Genomic DNA, 21,123 nt, shown 5'->3' on the forward strand with positions numbered 1-21,123 from the left:
TGCTTCTGATTACATGCTACTGAGGCATGGTGGGGGGCAAGGGGTGGGAAGAGAATATCTGACAGCCCCATTATCAAAAGAAATCTTTATTTTCCAGCAGATATACACACATGCTCCATCCCTGGTCCTCAGGGCCATACTCATCTGCATTCATTCCTCAGCAGCATATCTCTTTTTCTGACATACAAATATGGAAGAGCCTTAAGATCTTTCTTCAAACACAAGTAGTCTTACACTCAGTTACTTCACAAATCCATTAGAAATCAGGACTCCTTTTCCTTGTACAGCTGTGCAATGGAGGCCCAGCATTTATGCTGTGTCTGTGGGAAAGGCAATCAGAGGCCAGTGGTCTCCCTGCCTTGGCAAGATGGCTCAATAGTTAGTAATTCCAGGTTAGATTGTCAGAACAGTCTAGCCAGGACTGAGGGCTCAGCTGCCAGGGCTTCCCAGCAGAAACCTGTAGGCAGAAAGAATGTTGGCAGCATTAGTGGTGAGGCTCATTTCAATCCCCTCTCTCCCCATGACCTAGGAACTCACCATTCTCCCCTGGCTGACACTGCTTCCTTGCGTACCAGCCTCTTCTTGTCATCCAGAGGTTTGGCTAAGGCCCGGATCACCTGTGGTTTGTACGGCAGCAGCTGTGGAGAGGAGTTAATCTTAGCCTGTTTAACCAAGGCAACCAAAAGAGCCACTTCTCTGACTCTACAACTAATAGAATACTATTTTCTAGTGGTTCCAGAGGATGCTAGATGGCAGGATGACCATTCTATTATAGGGTATTCAGGCAAATCCTTGCCTATCTGTACCTTGCAGTTCATATCTCAGTCACATAGCAGGGTGGCCAGTTATGCCTAAGGCAAAATTAGAAGTTCCCAGGCCAGAGAAGGACACCTGATGTACTCACCACAGGGGTGGGCAGACGAGTGAGTGCGTGCATGCACTGCAGTGCGGCAATCCGGACAGCCTGGAACACAACCATAAGGAGGTGAGGGGAGCCCCGAGAAGGAGCCAAAGATGCCAAAGCTTGCTGGGGCTCAACGTACCATGGAAGGGCTAGAGCTGAGGTTCAGGAACTTGGTAACGAGGGTATCAACGTGAAGACTCATGACTTGAGGTGCTTCTAGCAGAAGAGGCTGAAGGCAGCTGAGGGTGGAGAGCTGTACCACACAGTCGGGGCAGGACAGGGCCTCCAGCAGCAGGGAAAGCAGCTAAGGGGCCACAGGAAAGGTGGGGATGACCATATATGTGATAAGCCTGCTTTTCTTCCCCTCTCTAGCCCAGCTGGGGGACAATGGCTTGGTCTCTTGCTTTAGAGGCTCTGACTGCAAGGCTTACCGTGGGCAGCTCTGGTAAGAGCACAGGCTTAGGCAGCCTGTTAAGTACATGAGACAGACCTTTCAGGTAATTTGGCTTCACATCTGTAAAAAAAAAATGGAAAAGTTTAGGGGAGAAACTGGGCTCAGACACAGAGCTTGAGAATTCAACTCCAATCTGATGAAGCTCGGACATGAACCTACAAAAGTTAAAAAACAAACAAAAAAACCCCTCAAGCTCAGAATAGGCAAGATGTACCCATCAAGGAAAAAGAGTGGGACAGAATCTGGAAGGTTAGCCCTTTAGGTACAGACCCCACTATAGCTCTGAAGAAGCACTGAGGTCCTAAATTATTTTACAGAATGAGGCCTGAGCAAAGGAGAGGTCTATAAATTTGGGGGCTTTCTTTTAGACTCCTTACCTTGGGGAGCAGCATGGAAGCCCTGGACCAAAGCAGGCACATTATCTGTGAAGAAGCGCTGGCGGAACATGATCCGCACTTCAGCATGTCCAGCACGAGTCAATACATCAGTGCAGTCAGACATGAGCAGAGAGAAGCCATCAGCTGCTGTTGGGCCTAGTTCTGGATCACTCAGGAGGCCCATGAGCTAGAAAAAAGAGCCTCTGAGGTATATTGGGAGAAGAGTCTTAAATACCCAAGAGGAGGATGGAAGTAATTTCTGGGAGGAATAGGATCAACAGGAAATTCCAGTTTAGGTCCTAGGTTCCCTTGTCTCCAGAAAGGACTTACCCGGTCTGTAAGGCAGGAGCTGAGAGGATGATATCTGAGCACTAGGGCCTTTGTTACCTGTAATCAGAAAAGAGGATGGTCAGGGCATGACACTCAAAGCCCAGAACCCTGAGAAACATGCTTATGGTTCCAGGTCAAATGGAGAAATTTTACTTAACCAGACATAATTGTCTCTTTTTAAAGAGAATCCATTCCGACTCCTTACCCAGAGAAGCAGTGTGAAGGCCTGACTACGATAGGGCCCAGAGCCCAGCCCAGCCTCTACTTTGTCCACAGCCAGCTGTAGGAATTCATCCAGCTGTTGCCCTAAAAAGGAGGAAATGCTGATGCAAAGGCTACATATTTCTCCTTTAACAATGAAGGATATAAATCGTTTCAGTGCAGAGCTCCCTGAGGAGCCATCAGAAGGGAACAATATCACTTGGCTGTGGGCTTTGCCCACTCAACTCTGAGATGTCAGCGCGAGCGCCTGGTATCCTCATAGCACAGGGGTGCTGGCATTTGAAAACAGTTGTTTCCTTCCAATAAAAAAGATCCCTGGCAGCTCCCTGTAGGGAGCAGGATGACAGATTAGACACAGCAGTCTGCTTGTACCCCCTCATCTTATGTCCTGTAATGCTTTGTCCAACTCTGGTCTTAACTCTTGTCCCAAGGGCTGGCCCCTGGGAAACCCTATTATACGTATTAGCAAGCTCCTTTTTAAAAAAGAATGCGGACTGAACTTCAAGGTTTCGTCAGGGAGCCTTCCAGTACCTGCAGGGTGCTTGTTGAGGAGTCCTGCAAAGCACTTGGCAGCGGCGGTGGAGGAGAAGGGGCAGCTGTGGCAGCAGCTCAGCTCTAAAAGCTCCCGCATGAGTTGGTTCAACTGAGGGATTTCCACCTACAGAAAACCTGGTCATGTAATGGACCCAAAGAACACTTGAACTCAAAGAGATACCCAGAAGAAAGTGGCAGCAGGGGCCAGGATGAATGAGAACTACTTTCTTCAGTGGGGAAAGTAGATCAGCTTAGTCTGTGACAAATTTCAGCCCAGAAGTCACCTGGGATCCACCTCCCCTTGTCAGGGTTAAACTAGGGTATTCCTCAAACGTGTTCACTTACAGTTCGAGGCAGGGAGCAGACAAAGGCCATAAGCAGTGCAACCAGCCTCCTCTGTCCTGAGGAGCCATCCTATAAAGGAAGAGCTTTACCAAGCCTGCCATGCCAGCAATAGGCTTATCTGCTCCAATAACCATCCCAGATTAGCTCTAGAAATTTGAAGGACAAATCCCAGGATTCTACCTGATCTATTCCATCAGACCCTTACCTGGAATGGCTGGAATCTGCAAGGGAAGCTGTTTTCAGGCAGAAAGGAGATGTTGCCATCCAAGAACAGGGGTACAATGTGCGCAACACTCTGGGCAGCTAAGCTAGGGGTAGAGCACTAGGTATCACCAAGAAGCCAGAGTCATAAAGCAGCCCTGGAGTTCCCATTAGAGTCACTGAGTCAATGGGTCTGAGCATGATCATTCACACATTCAATAATTATTAATTCAGCACATATTATACACCAGGAACCATTCCTATTCTAGGCCCTGGTGATAAGAACAGCAAGCCAGACAGAGCAAATCCCTGTTCTGGAGCTCACAATCTAGTAAGAGAACCCAATGTATATTTAAAAATGCTCCACAGGTGATTCTTACGCACATCTGCAGCTAAGAACCATCAGGCCATGGCTCATCCACCCCACAGTCCATGCTGCTAAAAGCCCCTTCCTCTGACTTTGCCAGCAAAACTTATAAGACAAATAACTGCCTCCACATTTGATTGTGGGTAAAAGGACAACTCAGAAGGCAGCTACCTGCTTCTGCTTCCCAAGATTTCTATCCTCCCTCGGATCAAGTCACATCCATGATTATACTCACTCAGGGCTTAAGTGGGTGGTGGCAGTGCCAATGACAGACACCATGGCAGCCAAGACCTCATCCTCCAACAGCACTTTTCTCATAACTGAATGCTCCTTCTCTGCAAAATCAACACACACACACACACAAAATCATAAGGCCATGACTATGGTTTAGATGATTAGGTCCTGTTGTCATGACTGAGGCTGGAGTCTAGTCACACCAGCAGTGGTTTCTAACTTGTCCTGCAGTAATGCTGTGGAACAGAGCCATCAAGGCACCAAAGCAGGAGAAGTTTAATGTGGGCCACAGAGAGCTCTCGAGAATTTTGTGCAGTCCTTAGACTGGGCAACAGTGGAAAATAAGGCCAGCTAATATGAATATTCTTAACATCAGAAATAGTTATGTTAGCCTTTACAAAAACTTAACATGGATTTATAATACACTCATTATGATAGCAGCTAGCATATATCGAGCTACATGATACCTACTACATACATTACTGTGTTGCGAGTTACTATGCATTATCTTACTTAATCCTTAGCAATTGCCCTGTAATATAGATATTTCTCTTATCTCCCCCCTAATAAGTGAGGAAACAGGCTTAGAAAGGCTAAATATCTTTACCTAAATGAGTGATGGAGCTGAAGATGAAACCCAACCAGGTTTACTTAACTCCAGAGCAGAATTCTAACTAAACTAATTACATAACAAACAGCAAAAAGAGGTGCATCCTTTTGAGCATTGCTAACATGAATGGATTTTGGTTCCTGCAACTGGCAAGGCTAGCACCCTTTGCTTGAAGTGAAATCTTAAAATAAGCCTCTGCTGGTACAAAATGCAGTACCAGTGAAAACCTGAGGGTGGCAGTGCTGTTCAACAGTAGTGGAAGGCCAAAGTCTAGAGGAGGGGTAGGTGAGGTGGAGAAAGTTACCTGGCATGGAAGCCTGCACAGCCAAGGCAAGCAGGCAAGGTATAGCTGTCTGGTGGAAATACCAGCAGCTTTCAGGGTCCAGCTGGCATTTTTCTGCCACCCGCTGGAGGCTCTGACAGACAGCAATAACTTCACTTGGTCCTGCAACCACATTCCCTGTGTGGTGAGAAAGTATTGTCTGTAAGATTTTCCTAAAAGCACTTCTACGTATTTCAGATAGAGCAGATGGAAAGAACAATCAAAGGTGAGTGACCAGGAGTGTCTTATTAAAGAGCCAAGTCATTTTATTCTTTTGGATGCTCAACCACTAAGCCATACCAGCTGGGCTGATGGAATATATCTAAATGTTTTTATTGATTCAGAGACAGGAAGGAGAAGGGAGAGACAGAAACATCAATGATGAGAGAGGATCATCGATTGGCTGCCTCCTGCACACCCCCAACTGGGGATCAAGCCCACAACCCAGGCATGTGCCCTGACTGGGAATCGAACCGCGATCCCCTGGACCATATTTTGAGTAGCATGGCCTTACAGTGGTACTTATCAATTCTGGCTCCATAGTAAAATCACCTGGGCACTCTTAATAATTACTGTTGCCCAAGTCCCATCCTTCCTCACAGACTGATTTAGTTGGACTAAGTGAGGCCAGGCATCAGTATTTTATTTTAAGTTTCCACGTGACCTCCGTACAGCCACCATTGTAATGACTGCCTTAGAGGCATCAGCTCCAAACTTGACTACAGCTGCCCATTCGGCCCAGCTCCTTGATGATCATTCCTGGTAGTTACCTTTGTTCATCTGGCAGAGATGCTGCAGCAACAGAGGCAGGGTCTCCTTGACAATGCTGGGATGTGTTGATATAGCCGACAAGGCTTGTAGACAGCGCAGATGCCGGGAGCACTTGGTGGACCCATCCCCTCCAGCCAAATCTGACTCCTCTGAAAGCACCCAGAAGACAAGGTTTCACTGTGTGATGGCAAGCATGAAGGCTCTCAAGACTCCCTGGGAAGGGGCAGGCCACAGAAGATGAAAGACACATACCCCCACACAGCTCCTCAGCAAGCTTGGGCACTAGGTGGCTGCTGAAGGCCACAGGGTAAAGAGTGGCCAGGGTTCCTGATGCTTCCAATGCTGCCACCCTGCTGGGGACAGAGGGCAGATGAGCATTAGTTGAGCCTTGGTCCACCGTTCCCTTGCCTAGGCCCGCCATTAGGTAGATTCAGGAGTATGGTCTCCTGAGGCCACCTTGTTGAAGAGGAGAACTCAAGTACTTAGTTGGACAGGATTTCTTAATGCCCAAGAAAAGAGAGCAGTCCCACATCTCCAACCACTTGGCCACAAAGATCTAAGCACAAGGCCCACCTCCCCTAAGGAGAGCCAAGGGTGGGAAGCACAGAGCCCTGAAACAGCCTGCTCTATCTCGCTCTTTAGATTCTCACCAACTCTGGGAATCCTCCTCCAAGAAACTCAGTCTGTATAGGTGACCCACTGCCAGCTCCAAGTCCCCAGAAGACAGGAGATCTGTGTTAGAAGGGAACACGAACCACATCTTTCTTCCCCTGCAGCCACCACAGCCCTTCCAAAAGTCCCATTAGAAATCCCAAGTCAACCAGGGTTTTAGTGAGAACCAGAGAATTAAGACTTCTTTTCACTTAAGATAAAAAAATCACAAGAAAGGGATCAATACCCTTATCTTTTCTCTTTCTCTTAAGTGTACCTGGCTGGGCACCCAAGACAGTGAGAGTACGGATGCCAACAAGCTGAAGGTGGGTGTTGGGGTCTGCCAGGGCCATGAACACCAGTGAGCACAGCTGGTCCTTGAAGCCACTCAGAGGCCTTTCACCTAGGGAGAGAGAGTCCAGGTTAGAGGGAAGCCCTGACTCAGCAGTAATGCAAAGACAATTCAGGGCAGATTTAAAGAGCTTAATCCACTGAGTGTCCAGGAAGTACACTGGGGAAAAACAAAACAAAACAGGTCTCAGCTGTTAAGTGTTTTTTTTATGCTACAACCTCAGAACGACAGGTCCACTGTTCTAGACTACTAATCCATGGGACTCTGCTTGATCTGGAGGTGACCTCACCTTTGTCTTCATAGCTCCATTTCTGTTGCAGCTTCAAGAAACCCAGGATCATTTCAAGGATTGTCCGCCGCTGGTTGCTCTATAATGTTTTAAGGGATGTTAGAGTCAAAGAATACAGGGTGGGGCAAAAGTAGGTTTACAGTTGTGAGTGTTTGAAATAGTTTATTCTTGTGTTATTATTTATTAATTATTGTATTATTTTCCTTATGAACAACTGTAAGCCTACTTTTGCCCCACCCTGTATGTTAAAGGATTTCAGTCCTGCTACTCTGGAAGCGAGGTGAATTATTCTTTTACGTGTCAGGAAAAGAGTAAACAAGGGAACCAGCAGCAGCTAACAGAAGCAAAACCCAGAAACTACTATCTGGGCATAAGCTCAACGCTTAGCTCTCTCTGTGAGAAAGGGCTCCTAGCAAGGGGTCCCATCATTTCCTCAAAAGACCATGCTCCCTTACCTGACTGTGCTTGTGGAACTGTTCCAGCAGCAAAGGCAGTACGTTGCTGGTGATGTGGTCACAGGCCCGGGCAGATGCACCTGCAGCTGCCTGCAACAGTTTGGCACTAGGCCACACCAGTTTCATGTCCGGTTCACACAGATGGTGCCTGCAGTCTAGAGAGGCAGCGCATTACATACCTGGGAGTAGGCCGAATGTTGCCTGCTTCCTCTGCAGTCCATCAATGTTGGAGACTGCAACCAGGGACAGTTAGCAGTTACATTGAATTTTTTTTTTTAATTCAAAGTAGGGTTCTAGCCCCCTAATCACTGAACATGGTGGGGCTACACATGAAAGGTCCCTGGCCCTTAAGGAATCTCTCTACCGCCCTCACTCCCCTTTCTGGCTTCCAGGGCCCTGTTACCCTGCAGAATGTTGCTAAGGAAGAAGTCAAGGAGGTCTTCAGCATCAGCCCTCAGCACACAACGAGACAGACAAGCAGTCAGGGAGTGGAGTGCTGCCAGGCCCTCGGCCTCCACCCGCTCACTTGCCGTCTGGAACACCTGTGAGGGAGGGATCCCATGGCTACTGAGGTGAGCCTGCACCAAGTGAGACCCCACCCACCCACTGCCCGTTTCCTTGGGGGGTGTGGGTTAAGAACCTTTAGGGCACAGCAATGGAAATTAACCCCTCCAATGAGTTTCTTCTTAATTGGTGTACTCTCACCAAGTCCTTAGCCCCACTGGGATTCATACACATACTTTTTGAGAAAGAGAATGCCAACTGTGAGCCATCATTGGGATCCCTTATCTTATGTCTCTTCCCTCTCCTTCTATTAAGCATGGTGGCATAGGCACCATGACTATGCTCCTTATCATGGAAGGACATGAGGTGGGCACTGTGAAAAGGTGATCGATCAAGTGCCACCACCAAGTAGCTGAACCTCACATAGGGATGCTCTCCCTTGTAATTAGACTAGAAGTATGCCTCATTGCTTGCTTGAATACCCAGGCATAGCAACAGATGGAAGAGCACAGGGTACATTATTTCCCCGATGCCTGACACTGAGAGTTAAAAGTAGTGAGTTCATCTAAGTAACACTCACCTCTCTGCGGATAGAAGCCCAAAGACTGGGGAGGAAGTCCTTCAGTTCCTTCTGTCCGTACACAGCACAGCAAGCATTCTGCCAACAAAGTGCAGGTATCAGCTATCTACACACTCACATTTCGTAAGACATGCAAATACCTCAGCATAATGGCATCTAAAGAAGCCTGGCTCTCAGAAGGATTTTATAGTAGTAATACCCAGGGCAAGAAAAATAGGTGCTCACCCTCACTGATGAAAAACAAGCATCAAGAAGGAGCCCTGGTCAGCCTTTCCTTGGTGGCCACTCAGTTACTACAGGACAAGACAATATGCAGCTGGGGCCTTTATAAATGTCAACATGTAGGCCCAGATCCTGGTATCCCTCTTTTGAGGCCCACTGAACTGTTCCCTGGCTCTCCAATAATCTACAATCCTTTAGCACCCCTAATTTGTCTAAAGGCAGCTGGACCCTGGAAGAAGAAAAATCACCAGAGTCTGCAGAGAATCCAGCTTAGCACTCAGAATCTCAGAATCCACCTTCTCAATCAGCAGAGGCAGCAGGAACTGTGGGAGAGAAAGAAGAACTGAAGTCTGAGATAGGTAGTGTTGCATCCATACCAACGCCAACCATGTCCTTACTGCCACCAGTCCCCAGGGGCAGGTGCTATACCAAGGAACTATTCTTGGGTAAGGAGTTGTGGCTTTCAGCCAACCTTCCTGTCCAGATGAAGCCAGACCCCCCCATTACCTGAAAATCTATAGGACTTTAAAAGACAGCACTAGATAGGAACTGGATTACTATTTTAAAGAAGAGATGGTTGTTTTCAACATTGAAGGTCTGAAGATACTTGCCACACAAGCCTGAGGACACTTTCAGGATGTCATACCTTAAAATGTATACTGGATCTTTCTTTTTCCCCATGCTTTCACTGTTCTTTCTTCAGAGCCTCCTGTGGACTGAGGCTACATACCCTAACTGTGGCTAGACCTACCTCAGCAAATCGCGGTGTGGAAGCCAGCACAGCTCGGAGACTCAGGATGAGATCTTCTCTCTGGATACCATGAGGATCATTAGGTGGCTGGAGAAGGGAGAAGGGCCATGGGTTTGTATAAGTCTTTGGACACAGGCTTAAACCTGACAACCCAAAGAACGGTGATATTTACACCCAATTTGGTAGAACAGTATGACATAGGCTCTAGTAGGAAGACATGCTCGCTCTTACGTGTTCCTTGGGAATGTCTGTCTTTGGGGCATTTATTTTCTATCTGATCACAGAGTTTCTATCTGATCTGTCATCTCACCACTCAGAGATAAGCATCAATTTTCTGGTGCATTACTTTCTTCTCTGTATATATATTATGACTATTTGTTAGTAGACACTGTTTCCCTTTAAAATATATAATTTTAGAAAATGTGGTTGTTTTGTACATATCATTTATAATTTACTTTTTCACTGAACACATTATGAACATTAATTCCATGGTATTAAATTATTCTTTCACAGTATTAGTTTTAGTGGCTGATACTGTTCTATTGTGTGGTTGAGCCACAATTTATTTAAAAAATCCCGCTTTGATGGACATTTCTATTTATTTTTTTTTACCCTTATAAAAAGCTGTAATTCTGGCAATATAAAAATAATTGATGGTTTCTGAATCAAGACAGCAGACTGAAAACATGCACCAGATTTTTTTTCCTTTTCTTCTTTAGAAACCCCATGAAAAATACAGTTAAAGGGTTGTTTTTTTTTAATGACATCAAGTTAAAGGTTGAAGAGAACAGGAAAAGAGACATTAGCAACAAAATTTTAGAAGCTGAAAAACAGATGGGTAAGAAGAAAATGACTTAGCAGAGCCAAAAACCCAGAATCCCTCAGTAGCCTTGGGAGAAGCTGAATAACCACCCATAAACATTCCTGGGAAAGCTTAGCAACTGGCAGTACCAGGTGCCTCTGGAATTGCAGAATTCTCTCATAGAGTAACAAAAAGATAGAGGTAGAAAATATGAAAGAAAAGGTAAGAGATTCAGAGGTCTAACAAAAGATTAATAGGAGTTCCAAAAAGAAGAAAGAGAGAAAACAGAGGGGAAGAAATGCAAGAAAACTTCCCAGGACTAAAGGACATGAATTTCCAGATTGATAGGGCCTACCAAGTACTCAATACAATGCATGAAAACAGACCCATGGTAAGGCACATCATTGTAAAATTTCAATATATTGGCAGCAAAATCAAACTTAAAGGCTTCCAGAAAGGAGGAGAAGTAAATACAAAAGTTTACAAATCAGAAGGAATTTAGAATTCTCCAAGGAACTAAAACCTACAGGTAAATGCACAAATGCCTCCAAAATCTTGGGGGAAAAGAATCTCCATTCTTGAATTTTATACCCATACTATTAAAAAGTAGGAAGAAAGAATGAAGACATTTTAGATTTACAAAAATCTAAAAAAGTTTCTCTTTTTTATATACTTTCTCAGGAAGCTAACAAAGGAGGCACACCACCAAAATGAGGGAGTAAACCATAAAATGAGGCATATATAAAATAGGAAATCTGATCCAAGAAAAAGAATAAAGGAATCCCTAGGATGATGGTGAGGGAAGATTCAATATCTACTCTGTATTAGGATTAGGAAGCAACTAGTTGAGAGTGTGTGGCCAAGTTAAGTATAGTTCCATATTTTTAAAAGGTTGAAAAATAATAATATTTGTGACATGAAATTATATGGAATTTAAATTCCTATGTCCATAAATTAAGTTTTTAAAGTTTTTTTATTTTCCAATTTAGTTTACTTTCAATATTATTTTGATTTGGTTTTAGGTATACAGCATAGTGGTTAGACAATCATATACTTTACCCCAATATTTCCAGTACCCACCTGGTACCATACATAGTTATCGCAATATTACTGACCCCATAAATTAAGGTTTATTGCAATACAGCCACTGTACCATATTTGTGATTGTATCTGTGCTAGAACAGCAGAGTTGAGGAGTTGCAACAGAGACCAGATGGCCTGCAGAGTCTAAAATAGACATTATTTGGTCCTTTATAGAAAAAGTTTGCCAACCCCTGCTCTAGAGTGAGCATACAGGTATAGTGAGTCAAAGGAACTGTTACTTATACTGATGTGATCCACTATGATGATGGCATATGGCCAAAATGGGTTGATAAGACCTTAAAGAATATTTCTAACACAATTAGTTACACTAAAAGCCAGTTGTCTCCATTTTATTTGACAAGAGTTTTCTGTTTCCCATATACTGCAGTGCAGAACACACAGAAATCTCCTCCAAGGAGAGAAATTCTCCTATTATTATCTATAACCTTGTTTTGCCTAGAATATCTCGGAGAAAATATATAAACTGTTGGGATCAGTGATTACCTCTAAAGGGAAAATGTGTGGTGGCTGTAAAAGGGTATCAAGTGGCTTAATTCTCTATACTTTAAATGTGTGATCATGCCCATTTGTATTACCTTTCAAGAAAATGAATGACATACTCTTCTTTGCCCTCAATTATAAATGCATATATTCTAACAATTCCACTTTTAGGAATTTATCCTACTGTTATACCCATACATATGTGAAATGATACATGTACAGGATATGTAAATTGCAGCATTGCTTCTAACAGCAAAAGATTAGCAACCAACCTTAATCCCGTAGAGGACTAGTGAAATTAATTTAGTACTTCCATGCAAAGGAATGTTACACAACCATAAAGAACAAAGAGCTAATTTATATAATGATATAGAATATTTTCCAAAAAGGCAAAATACAGGAAAAGTGTATATGTATGTGTATATGTATGTATGTATACACACACAACCATTTTGGGGGGAGGGGAGCATAAAATATTTGCATATGGATGAACAAAGCTCTGTACAGACATAACTGATAAAAGTGGTTGATAATGGAGAAAGACACTTGATGAAAGGTAGATTTTTTTTACCTTTTGGATTTTGAATCATGTGAATGTATTATCTTTCCAAAACAAACACAAAATAAAACAAAGCAAAACCAGAGAAACCTGGTAGCCTAACCAAGAGCTTTCAAGATTTCAAAGACACACGTTCTGAGTTGGGGATAGTGATACTGATTATAAAAGAAATGAAATGAATTTCAGGAGAGAGGTGGCCCCAAGCAACATGATGTCAACTGGAAAAAGGTGGTAAGAAATTCCCTATGGCAAAGATGGCTCTGTAATTTTAAAGGCAACGGGTCAATACTCAGATGTTGTTTGGTATGCCATGATATAACTCCTTTCATTTCTTCCAAACCACTAATGCTTGCAGTGATAAGACCCTGAGTATCTGGAAATAGAAGTAAAGATGCAGAAAAGGCGGAAGGTCCAAGGAGGTCAGAGCAAACACCTCCTGTACATACTGTGCTCAAATGTATCTTCTTTGTTTTGCCAATTTGTTTCTATTGCCTGAGACACCACCTCAGACTCCAGGATCATATCCTAGGCATCCCTCAGAAATCAACTGAAATCCTATCTATCTTATCTGTGAAGTCAGTTCCTGCCTACTCTAGCTCATACTGAACTCTGTCTTCTCTGAAAAACTGTAACAGTCATTTTGGTCCATAATCTCATATTGTAATTTAAATGTTTCAACCTTCAAGGGCAGGAATCATGTTTTACAATCCTGTAGCTTCTAGCACTAAGTACACTGGTAAGGAAGTTAAGCATCCCCCTAAATGCCTGCTGAATTGAATCCTTCCTCTGTGGCAAATGCTTCTCCACCACTGTTTACTAAAATTAAGTTCCTAAAGACAGGGACTGTCTCTTTGTTCATTGCTGTACTCTCAATGCTTAGAACTGGAAGTGGTAGACAGCAGGCATTCAACGAATATTTAAATGAATGAATGAATGAACGAACAAATGAATGAAAGGTGCTACTTACAGGGGTAAAATCAATAGGGAAATAACAGGATGTCACTTCAAACAACTCCTCCACAAAGGGTCCTAAAGAAACAGAGAATAAGGTTGACTTATAAGCTTCACTCATCTGACAAGCCTCCACCAGCTAATTCAAGGCTACAAGGATGTACCCAGGCTATAGTCCCTGGAGATGAGGTCATGGACGATGCGGAAGGCCACCAGAAGATTACGGGGATCCTTTTCTCCATCCATCACCTGGATGAAGCCAAAGGTGAAGTCAGCTCCTAGGCCCTTCAGCTCTGGGGAGGAGAGAACAAGGTCACTGCCATCACATGGAACAGAAAGCTGGGCTTTCTCCTGGTCTGTGCTCTCCCTCTGCGATCACTGTCTCCCAGAGAGGACCCTTTTGCTTTCCTATTCCAAGAGAGTGCTCAGTGAAGAAGAGACGTGCAACAATATATAACTATTACAGAGGTAAGAATTTAAATAGCTACCATTCCTTTACTTTAGTGGGGAGTGAGTAGACCCCCAGTTTCCCTTTATCATTCCTCTCAGAGTGTTGGCTCTTGTATATACCCCCAGGCTAAAACGAGTCCTGGTATTGGGGGGAAAGGACGTGTTCGCTTTTCAGATTTCCCAGAGAGCCCTGCCTCTTACCTTCTTCCCGGGTTCGCATAAAGTTGGTGATAATACTGTAGACTGTGTGTCGGTCCACCTGTGGCAAGGACTTCGGGCCGGAGAGATAAGAAATAAATAAACTGCTCAAAGAATAACTCAGCTGACAAAACTACTTCCTGCTTGCAATCTCTAAGTGGACAGAGCTCTTTATACTGGTATAAGCTGAACCTAAGAGGAAATGTAGAGGAAGGACATGGCTATTAGCCCAGCACTACAGCAGTGGGGCCAATAACCAAAACCTGTCTGCTGTATGCCTTACTTTCTTTAGGTGTAAGAGGTCACAGGTCAGACATAATGGCATGCCTCCCTCTTCTTATACAGTAGCAAGGAACAGCATGTTAACATGGTCAAAGACCTGAAAGAGCTGAGAACTTCAAAGGCAATATTTTTTTGTCATCTAATTCTAGTTATGTGACGGGCTGGGAGATAGAGAATAAATACCAAAGTGACTGTTATCACTCACCTGTACATGGACCTCCTGGAAGATGGCTTTAAGCACAGAGACAGCTAGCCCTGGGGGCAGGGCCACACACAGGCTCTGGGGGAAAAGAGTGAGATATGTGAGCACTGAGGGAGTTTTCTAGCATAGCCTTCAAGACACAACCCTAGAACAGGCCTAATGAGCTACAGTGGGAATCACAACATCCAGATTCAGCAAGAAGTGAGAAACACAGTCCCTTTCTCAAGTTGATTAGTTCTTTGTAGTACCTTCCAGGTTGGGTCTGAATTCCAGTCCCCAAGGATACTCTTTTACCTTATAAAACAGACTAAAAACTGAAGTGAAGCTGGCTGAACACTAGCTTAGTCCCACATTTGGGCATCTGCTCCTCAGCACTTGAAGTCTCACCCCAAAGGGCAAAGGGAGAATTCACTGGAAAAGGGCTCCTGCAAACACCATGTGTAATGGAAAAAAACGAGAACTCACAAGTGCCCTCAATCCCCGCAAGACCGATGGGATCACAAGATGATGGTCCTTCAGCCGGTTCTCATAGAATAGGATGAGGTGTACCACTGCACAAACAAGAAATTCAGCCATTAGTCCACACAGGCTGGAGGAGGGATCACCAGGTTTGCTCCTTCTCAGAGTTTCTGAGGGCTGTTACTGCTTGGGCTTCACTACAAATTTCCTCCTTCACCAAGAGGTATGTCCCATGCCCTCTCATTTGAGGGGGACTTGATTAGTCAGGAAAATAGGTGAACATCTTTTATTATCCATTCTCACATAGGTCCACTGTCAAACCCATTCTCAATCCCAGAACTGCCTTTCCATAGAACTGGGGCTGGCACACTTTCCCAAAGGGTCAGATAGTAAATATTTGAGGCTTGCAGGACATAGTATCTGTCAAAACTACTCAACTTGGCCACTGTAACATAAATGCCGCACAAACACTAGGTAAATAAATGGGTGTGGCTATATGCTAATAAAACTTTATAAAAACAGGCCGCAGTTTGCCTACTCCTGCTACAGAAGATAAAAAAGTTGTTGGCTTTTTCCCATTAGGACTTCAAAGCACTCTGATATTTCATTACTTTTCCACTCCATCTATGAGACACTACTTTGTCCATTTTACCAAGAGGGGAGGATACACTGAAAAATAACTGTCTAAAATTCAAGGCCGTGTCTTCTGTCTCAATTCTTACCATTTGTGTGACATACACCAGTGAGGAATGGAGACCTTGAACTAGTAGTTCACAAATACCTCATGCTCTTCCTCCCTCCCTCCCTGTAAAGTTCCCTTGAATAGACAAGGAAGGCCTTGCTTGGCTAGGCAATCCAGGGAGACACTCCTATTAGTGATGCCAGTACCTTCCTTCTCCAGGAGCAAGGAGTGACACTGGAGTAGCACCTGTGACAAAAGCTGGATTCCTCGTGCCCGAGTTCGGGGTTCTGGATTCTCTAGAGAAGACCTGGGGAAAAGTAGGATAGAGAGAGCCTGACATTACCCAGTTCAAACTTTTAAAGAAGTAGATATTTTGCAATTAGTTACACTCACCCCCTGGGCATGGAAGCCAGCGGAGGAAGGTATTCTGGAGGTACTTAGTATTATAAACAACAGTAAGGCCTGAGCCTAAAGAGCCAATCCCCAGATTGATCTGGCATCATTAGAGGGACATGTGACACCACAGCCACCAGAAGTGCCCATCTCCAGGTACCGACTAGGCATTAGGCTTTCTCTTTCTCCCCAGTAGTACAAGTGTGACATTCCTCTGAAAAACAGCTTAGTGGCTATCCACAGGACTCAAGAGATGACTGGCAGCTGCAGCTTCTACCAAAACAGGAGGAGAATAAATATATTACTGCTAAAGAAAAAAAGCTGAGAACATACACCAAGGTCTTCGGGGAAGAAACAAAAGCTTTGTAACTGGAAGCTTACAAAGTAATGGCCAAAATTAAGGTTTTAACTATTTAGGATTACGGATTTGAGAGGACCTGGACTGAAATAACATGGTGATTTATCTCTGAGGTTGCTCTATAGAGATTACATTTAAACATACTAGAAAGAAGGAATCTAAGCTAGCATATGTGGGAAACAGAAGATTTCTGAAGAAGAGCTGGCCAGAATATTTCAGTGAAACCTCAAGGATAAGGATATCTGTACCTAGGGGTAAAGGGGAAAAAATAAGATGCCTCTTGACAGGATAGGAACTTGTCGAAAGGTCCCTGCTCAGAAGTAGAAAATTGCATTTAAAAATAGACCAAGGTGCACAAATGCTCATAGCAGCATTACTCAGAATAGCCAAAATGTAGAAACAACTCAATATCCATCATCTGATAAATGGTTAAAAAAAAATGTGGTATATCCATACAACAGAATATTATTCAGCAAGAAATGAAATACATGCTACAACAGGGATGGACTTTGAAAACATGATGCTATGTCAAAGAAACCAGACACAAAAGGTCACAGGTGGTGTGATTACATGTGTGAAATGTCCAGAATAGGCAAATCCAGAAAGACAGAAAATACATTAGTGGTTGCCGGGGTTGGGAAGAGGAGGGAATGAGGAATGACTGCTAATGGGCATGGGGTTTCTTTTTGGGGTAATGAAGATGTTCTAAAACTGACTGTAGTTTGGGCTGTACAAATCTGTGAATACACATTTTAAAATGGTGCAAGTTATGATAAGTGAATTATATCCCAATAGAGGTGTTATTTAAAAAAAAAAAAAGAACCATGGGCAGAATAACCTGAGTAGAAAGGCCAAATGGTCACTTACGTGGAAGAAATGCAAAATAGTGACCTACTTCCAATACCACCACCACCACCAAATGGCTATGACTGTTAATAACCTTTGCTAAGACTTGTCAATTAAATGGTCTACCAAGTATGAAATATGAGGAAAGCAGGCATTAGACTACAAGCACATACTTCCTCTGGTGCTTGGAATATCTGGTTGAAACACTGATCTTCCAGCTGTTTCCCTAAACAGCTGTTTTCCTATAGAGGGTTCTGGTGTAAGGCCAGCTTCCTGGCAACTCCCGAGGCAGGGCCCAAGGCAGGTCTGAGTCAGATCCAGGATGACTAGAATCCCAAGGGGGCAGGTGGTTCTAAAGAAGCATAGGAGGAACCCCAGCTCTAATTAAATAATAGTTGATGATGGTTCTAGCCGGTTTTGTTCAGTGGTTAGAGCATTGCACCCACGGACTGAAGGGTCAAGGGCATGTACCTCGGTTGCAGGCTTGATCCCAGGCCCAAGTTGGGGTGCATGCAGGAGGCAACCAATCAATGTGTCTCCCTCACATCGATGTTTCTCTCTCTCCCTTATGTTCTCTGAAAAGCAATAGAAAAAATATCCTCAGGTGAGGATAAATACATAAATAAATATCGATGGTTTTCAACCACCCACCTTGCCCAAACCTGTGGGCTGATCCAGGAGCTGGTGTGGCCCACAGGCTGTGTGCTCCCAGTGCTACCTTAGGAACTTTAGGTGGCATGAAATTTTTTTCAGGAGAAACTCGGGTTTAGCCTGAGGTATTGATAAGGGGTGGGTGGTTGGTTTGGGCTACAGTAGGAGAAAGTCAGGACCAATTAGTTCCAGGAAAGGAGCAGTATACAAAATAACTTTTTGAGGCCAGGCTAGAGAAGGGCTTCTGGAGCAGAGGCTCTTTCTTACCCAAGGGCTTCCACCACTTGTAACACGGTATAGCTTCCAGATTTCACATCTAGAGGAAACAAATGAAAGAAATATGAAAAAAACAAAACAAAACCCCATCCCAGGGTTCAATGGCTTTAATCACAATGTTACCTGCCCACCCTAGGGTTTACACTATGGGGCCCACTATGATTGCCAAGATCCCCTCCTACATGAGAAGCATTACTCTAACACTTTAAATATGCAGCTTCAAGTATAAAAATGAAATGGAAGTAAATATATCATTTGTAGATTGTACATGTACATGACTGTATATCTAGAAAATCCGAGAGAAAAACTGAAAAAATATTACAAATAATTTGTTAGGGTGGCTGGGTAGAAAATTAATATTATGAAATTAAGAATCTTCACACACACACAGACACACGCATGTAAAATAATATAAAGGAAAAAAAGATCCTCTTTACTATAGTCCCTCCCCCCAGAAAAAAGTAGAGAAAAACATCTGGATATAAATTTTTAAAATGTGAAGATCTGAATGGCGAAAACTAGCACTACTGAGGATCACAAAAGAAAGCTCAAACCAATACAAAGGAATGGTATATTCCTGAAAGACTCAGTATAACAAACCTCCCAAATTAATCTGTAATTTTATTTTATTTTATTATTATTTTTTTAAATGTATCTTTATTGATTTCAGAGAGAGGAAAGGAGAGAGAGAGAGAGAGAGACAGAAACATCAATGATGAGAAAGTCATTGATCGAGCCCACAACCCGGGCATGTGCCCTGACCAGGAATCGAACCCCGATCGCCTGGATCCCAGGTCGACGCTCAACCGCTGAGCCACGTCCGGCCAGGCAATCTGTACACTTAATATTATCTCTATAATTTTAAGATAACCAGTAGAATTGGGGGGGGGGGGACACACACGACTAGATAAGCTTATTCTAAAGTGAATGTGCAAAAAAATACAGAGTTAAACAGGCAAATTCTGAAAAAGAGTACTGGGAACTTCAGAAGTTAGACCTTCCAGATATTAAAAGATTATTATACTTTTAAATATGAGTTCATATTCAGACAAAGAAATCAATGGTGCAGAAATAGAATAGAAAATCCAGAAAAAGATACAAATACATATGAGAATAAGTAATTTTTAAAATAAAAATCTGTGGCCCTGGTCAGGGCGCATGTGGGAGGCAACCAATTGATTTTTAATTTTTTTTTTTTTCCTTTTTATTGAATTTATTGGGGTGACACTGCTTAACAAAATTATACAGGTTTCAGGTGCACAATTCTACAACACATCATTTGTACGCTGTATTGTGTTCACCACTCCAAGTCAAGTCTCCATCCATCACCATTTATCCCCCCTATAATCTCCTCCACTTCCCCTTAACCCTCTACTCCTGGAAGAGGAAAAATATGTTTTAAAAAACATATTTTTAAATAAACATATTTTTAAATGTTATTATTGATTTTAGAGAGAGAGGAGGAGGAGAGAGAAATGTCGATGAGAGAAGCATCCATCAGCTGCCTTCCACACACCCCCTTCTAGGGGAACGAGCCCGCAACTTGGGTACGTGCCCTGACTGGGAATCAAACCAGTGACCTCTTGCTGCATGGGATGATGCTCAACCAACTGAGTCACACCGGCCAGGGCTGTTTTATTTTATTTTTAAAAGTATTTTCTTACTTTTCACATTACAAATACAGCAGGTCCTCAAATAATGTCATTTCATTCATTCAGAGTTGTTTCATTTAATGTTCATAAAATGCCGTAGGAACTTAACCCTTGTTTATATCAATTAGCGTATATAAAATCTGGTTTCTTTATAAGTCGTTTTGCTTAAAGTCGTAGAATCTATCAATGACATTAGAGAACATACTGTACCACAGGCTCATCTTGTAATAACCCCACTCCAGCCCTAGAATTAGCCTTTTCTCCAAGAAACTCTGGTTCCTTTTAATGGAGAATGGTATTAAAAACCAAGATCTGGGCATTGCTATGCTCACGCTATTATAGTGGTCACTGCTTCTAGGCTCTCCTTAGCAGAGAGAGCTGGGAAATATATGTATGTATTCTAACCCACATATCTATCATTATTTCTGTATCTATCCATATACTGTATTAAACTAAACATAAGATCATATTAAAGAATCACAGGGTTCATTTCCCTGACAGGGAGAAACTTGGTTCCCATTTTCTATCACTTATTATTTTTTCGACCCAAGCAAAACTATAAATTACTTTCAGAATTTTCAACCTCTGTGAGAAACAAATTTATAAGTAGAGTGCAGTGTTTATGCAGTGTTGTCTTTTGCCGTATAGTTTCCAGACAAAATACTGTTTTCCAAAGTCACTTAGGTCAGCTTTTCCCCCAAACCCCTTTAATGTATTACACTAGTAATACAGCAGATCCACTGTCACAGTCTGCATTCCATCTTGGTATATGGAAGGGAGACTTCTCACTGTGTATCCTTTTGTACCTTTTGAATGTTGTATCATGAATATATTACTTATTTTAAAAAATGTAATTTTAACAGCTCAATAGTAATTCATCTATATCTAACAGAAGCATCTTAGGATATATTTTCAAGGGAGAAACAAAAAATAAAAGGTTAGCAATCTTCCTAAGGGTTTGGTTAACATAGAGGAGTTCTAGCTTGATAAGGTGTGGAATCAGGAAATTACTTTCAGCAGACTGTTCTGGGTTCCCGACCCACCCACCTCTAAATGCAGGGCCTAATTAATTAGCTCTCACCAACACTGGACTTTGGCTACAGTGAGAAACTCCTGAACTTCCAGTTCGCCTTACGTTTGTGGTCTTAGACGAGCAACAGCTATGAGGTGAGATGTGCAAAGGCCCACTCTGGTACTAGAGTACAGATAAATCTAATCAGACGGAGGAAAGGAGCACTGTAGTTGGGGCTCATAGCTCATGACTGGCACCAATTTAGACATCAGGCACTCTTAGCCCTACTTG

General features: G+C 43.1%; 1 protein-coding gene across 6 annotated transcripts in view; it reads right to left on the reverse strand.

The window, feature by feature from the left end:
• Window positions 1–72: 72 nt before the first annotated feature.
• The window catches only part of MMS19 (MMS19 homolog, cytosolic iron-sulfur assembly component), a 28,757-nt gene continuing 7,706 nt past the window's right edge, over window positions 73–21,123 (reverse strand). Inside the window, exons 2-32 of one of the 6 annotated variants that reach the window (XM_081158805.1) lie at window positions 18,160–18,208; window positions 16,038–16,310; window positions 15,851–15,951; window positions 14,969–15,054; window positions 14,507–14,581; window positions 14,023–14,092; window positions 13,536–13,664; window positions 13,388–13,449; window positions 9,476–9,562; window positions 8,973–9,047; window positions 8,503–8,580; window positions 7,822–7,960; window positions 7,419–7,573; window positions 6,964–7,042; window positions 6,600–6,725; window positions 6,322–6,403; window positions 5,924–6,024; window positions 5,671–5,820; window positions 4,883–5,038; window positions 3,970–4,069; window positions 3,372–3,474; window positions 3,167–3,235; window positions 2,819–2,945; window positions 2,271–2,371; window positions 2,066–2,122; window positions 1,736–1,922; window positions 1,336–1,418; window positions 1,044–1,208; window positions 905–964; window positions 538–638; window positions 73–457 (exon numbers count right to left, since the gene is read on the reverse strand). In XM_081158805.1, coding sequence (XP_081014931.1) covers window positions 430–457; window positions 538–638; window positions 905–964; window positions 1,044–1,208; window positions 1,336–1,418; window positions 1,736–1,922; window positions 2,066–2,122; window positions 2,271–2,371; window positions 2,819–2,945; window positions 3,167–3,235; window positions 3,372–3,474; window positions 3,970–4,069; window positions 4,883–5,038; window positions 5,671–5,820; window positions 5,924–6,024; window positions 6,322–6,403; window positions 6,600–6,725; window positions 6,964–7,042; window positions 7,419–7,573; window positions 7,822–7,960; window positions 8,503–8,580; window positions 8,973–9,047; window positions 9,476–9,562; window positions 13,388–13,449; window positions 13,536–13,664; window positions 14,023–14,092; window positions 14,507–14,581; window positions 14,969–15,054; window positions 15,851–15,951; window positions 16,038–16,048 — 2,943 coding nt within the window. In that variant the 5' untranslated portion in view covers window positions 16,049–16,310; window positions 18,160–18,208 and the 3' untranslated portion in view covers window positions 73–429. Of the gene's footprint in view, window positions 458–537; window positions 639–904; window positions 965–1,043; window positions 1,209–1,335; window positions 1,419–1,735; window positions 1,923–2,065; window positions 2,123–2,270; window positions 2,372–2,818; window positions 2,946–3,166; window positions 3,236–3,371; window positions 3,475–3,969; window positions 4,070–4,882; window positions 5,039–5,670; window positions 5,821–5,923; window positions 6,025–6,321; window positions 6,404–6,599; window positions 6,726–6,963; window positions 7,043–7,418; window positions 7,574–7,821; window positions 7,961–8,502; window positions 8,581–8,727; window positions 8,797–8,972; window positions 9,048–9,475; window positions 9,563–13,387; window positions 13,450–13,535; window positions 13,665–14,022; window positions 14,093–14,506; window positions 14,582–14,968; window positions 15,055–15,850; window positions 15,952–16,037; window positions 16,311–18,159; window positions 18,209–21,123 lie in introns of those variants that run through there. The other 5 variants (XM_081158806.1, XM_081158803.1, XM_081158802.1 and 2 more) reach the window with 5 other exon arrangements.

This window comes from Miniopterus schreibersii (genome assembly GCF_964146895.1).
Source record: "Miniopterus schreibersii genome assembly, chromosome: 14".
In the NCBI taxonomy this organism is placed as follows: Eukaryota; Metazoa; Chordata; class Mammalia; order Chiroptera; family Miniopteridae; genus Miniopterus; species Miniopterus schreibersii.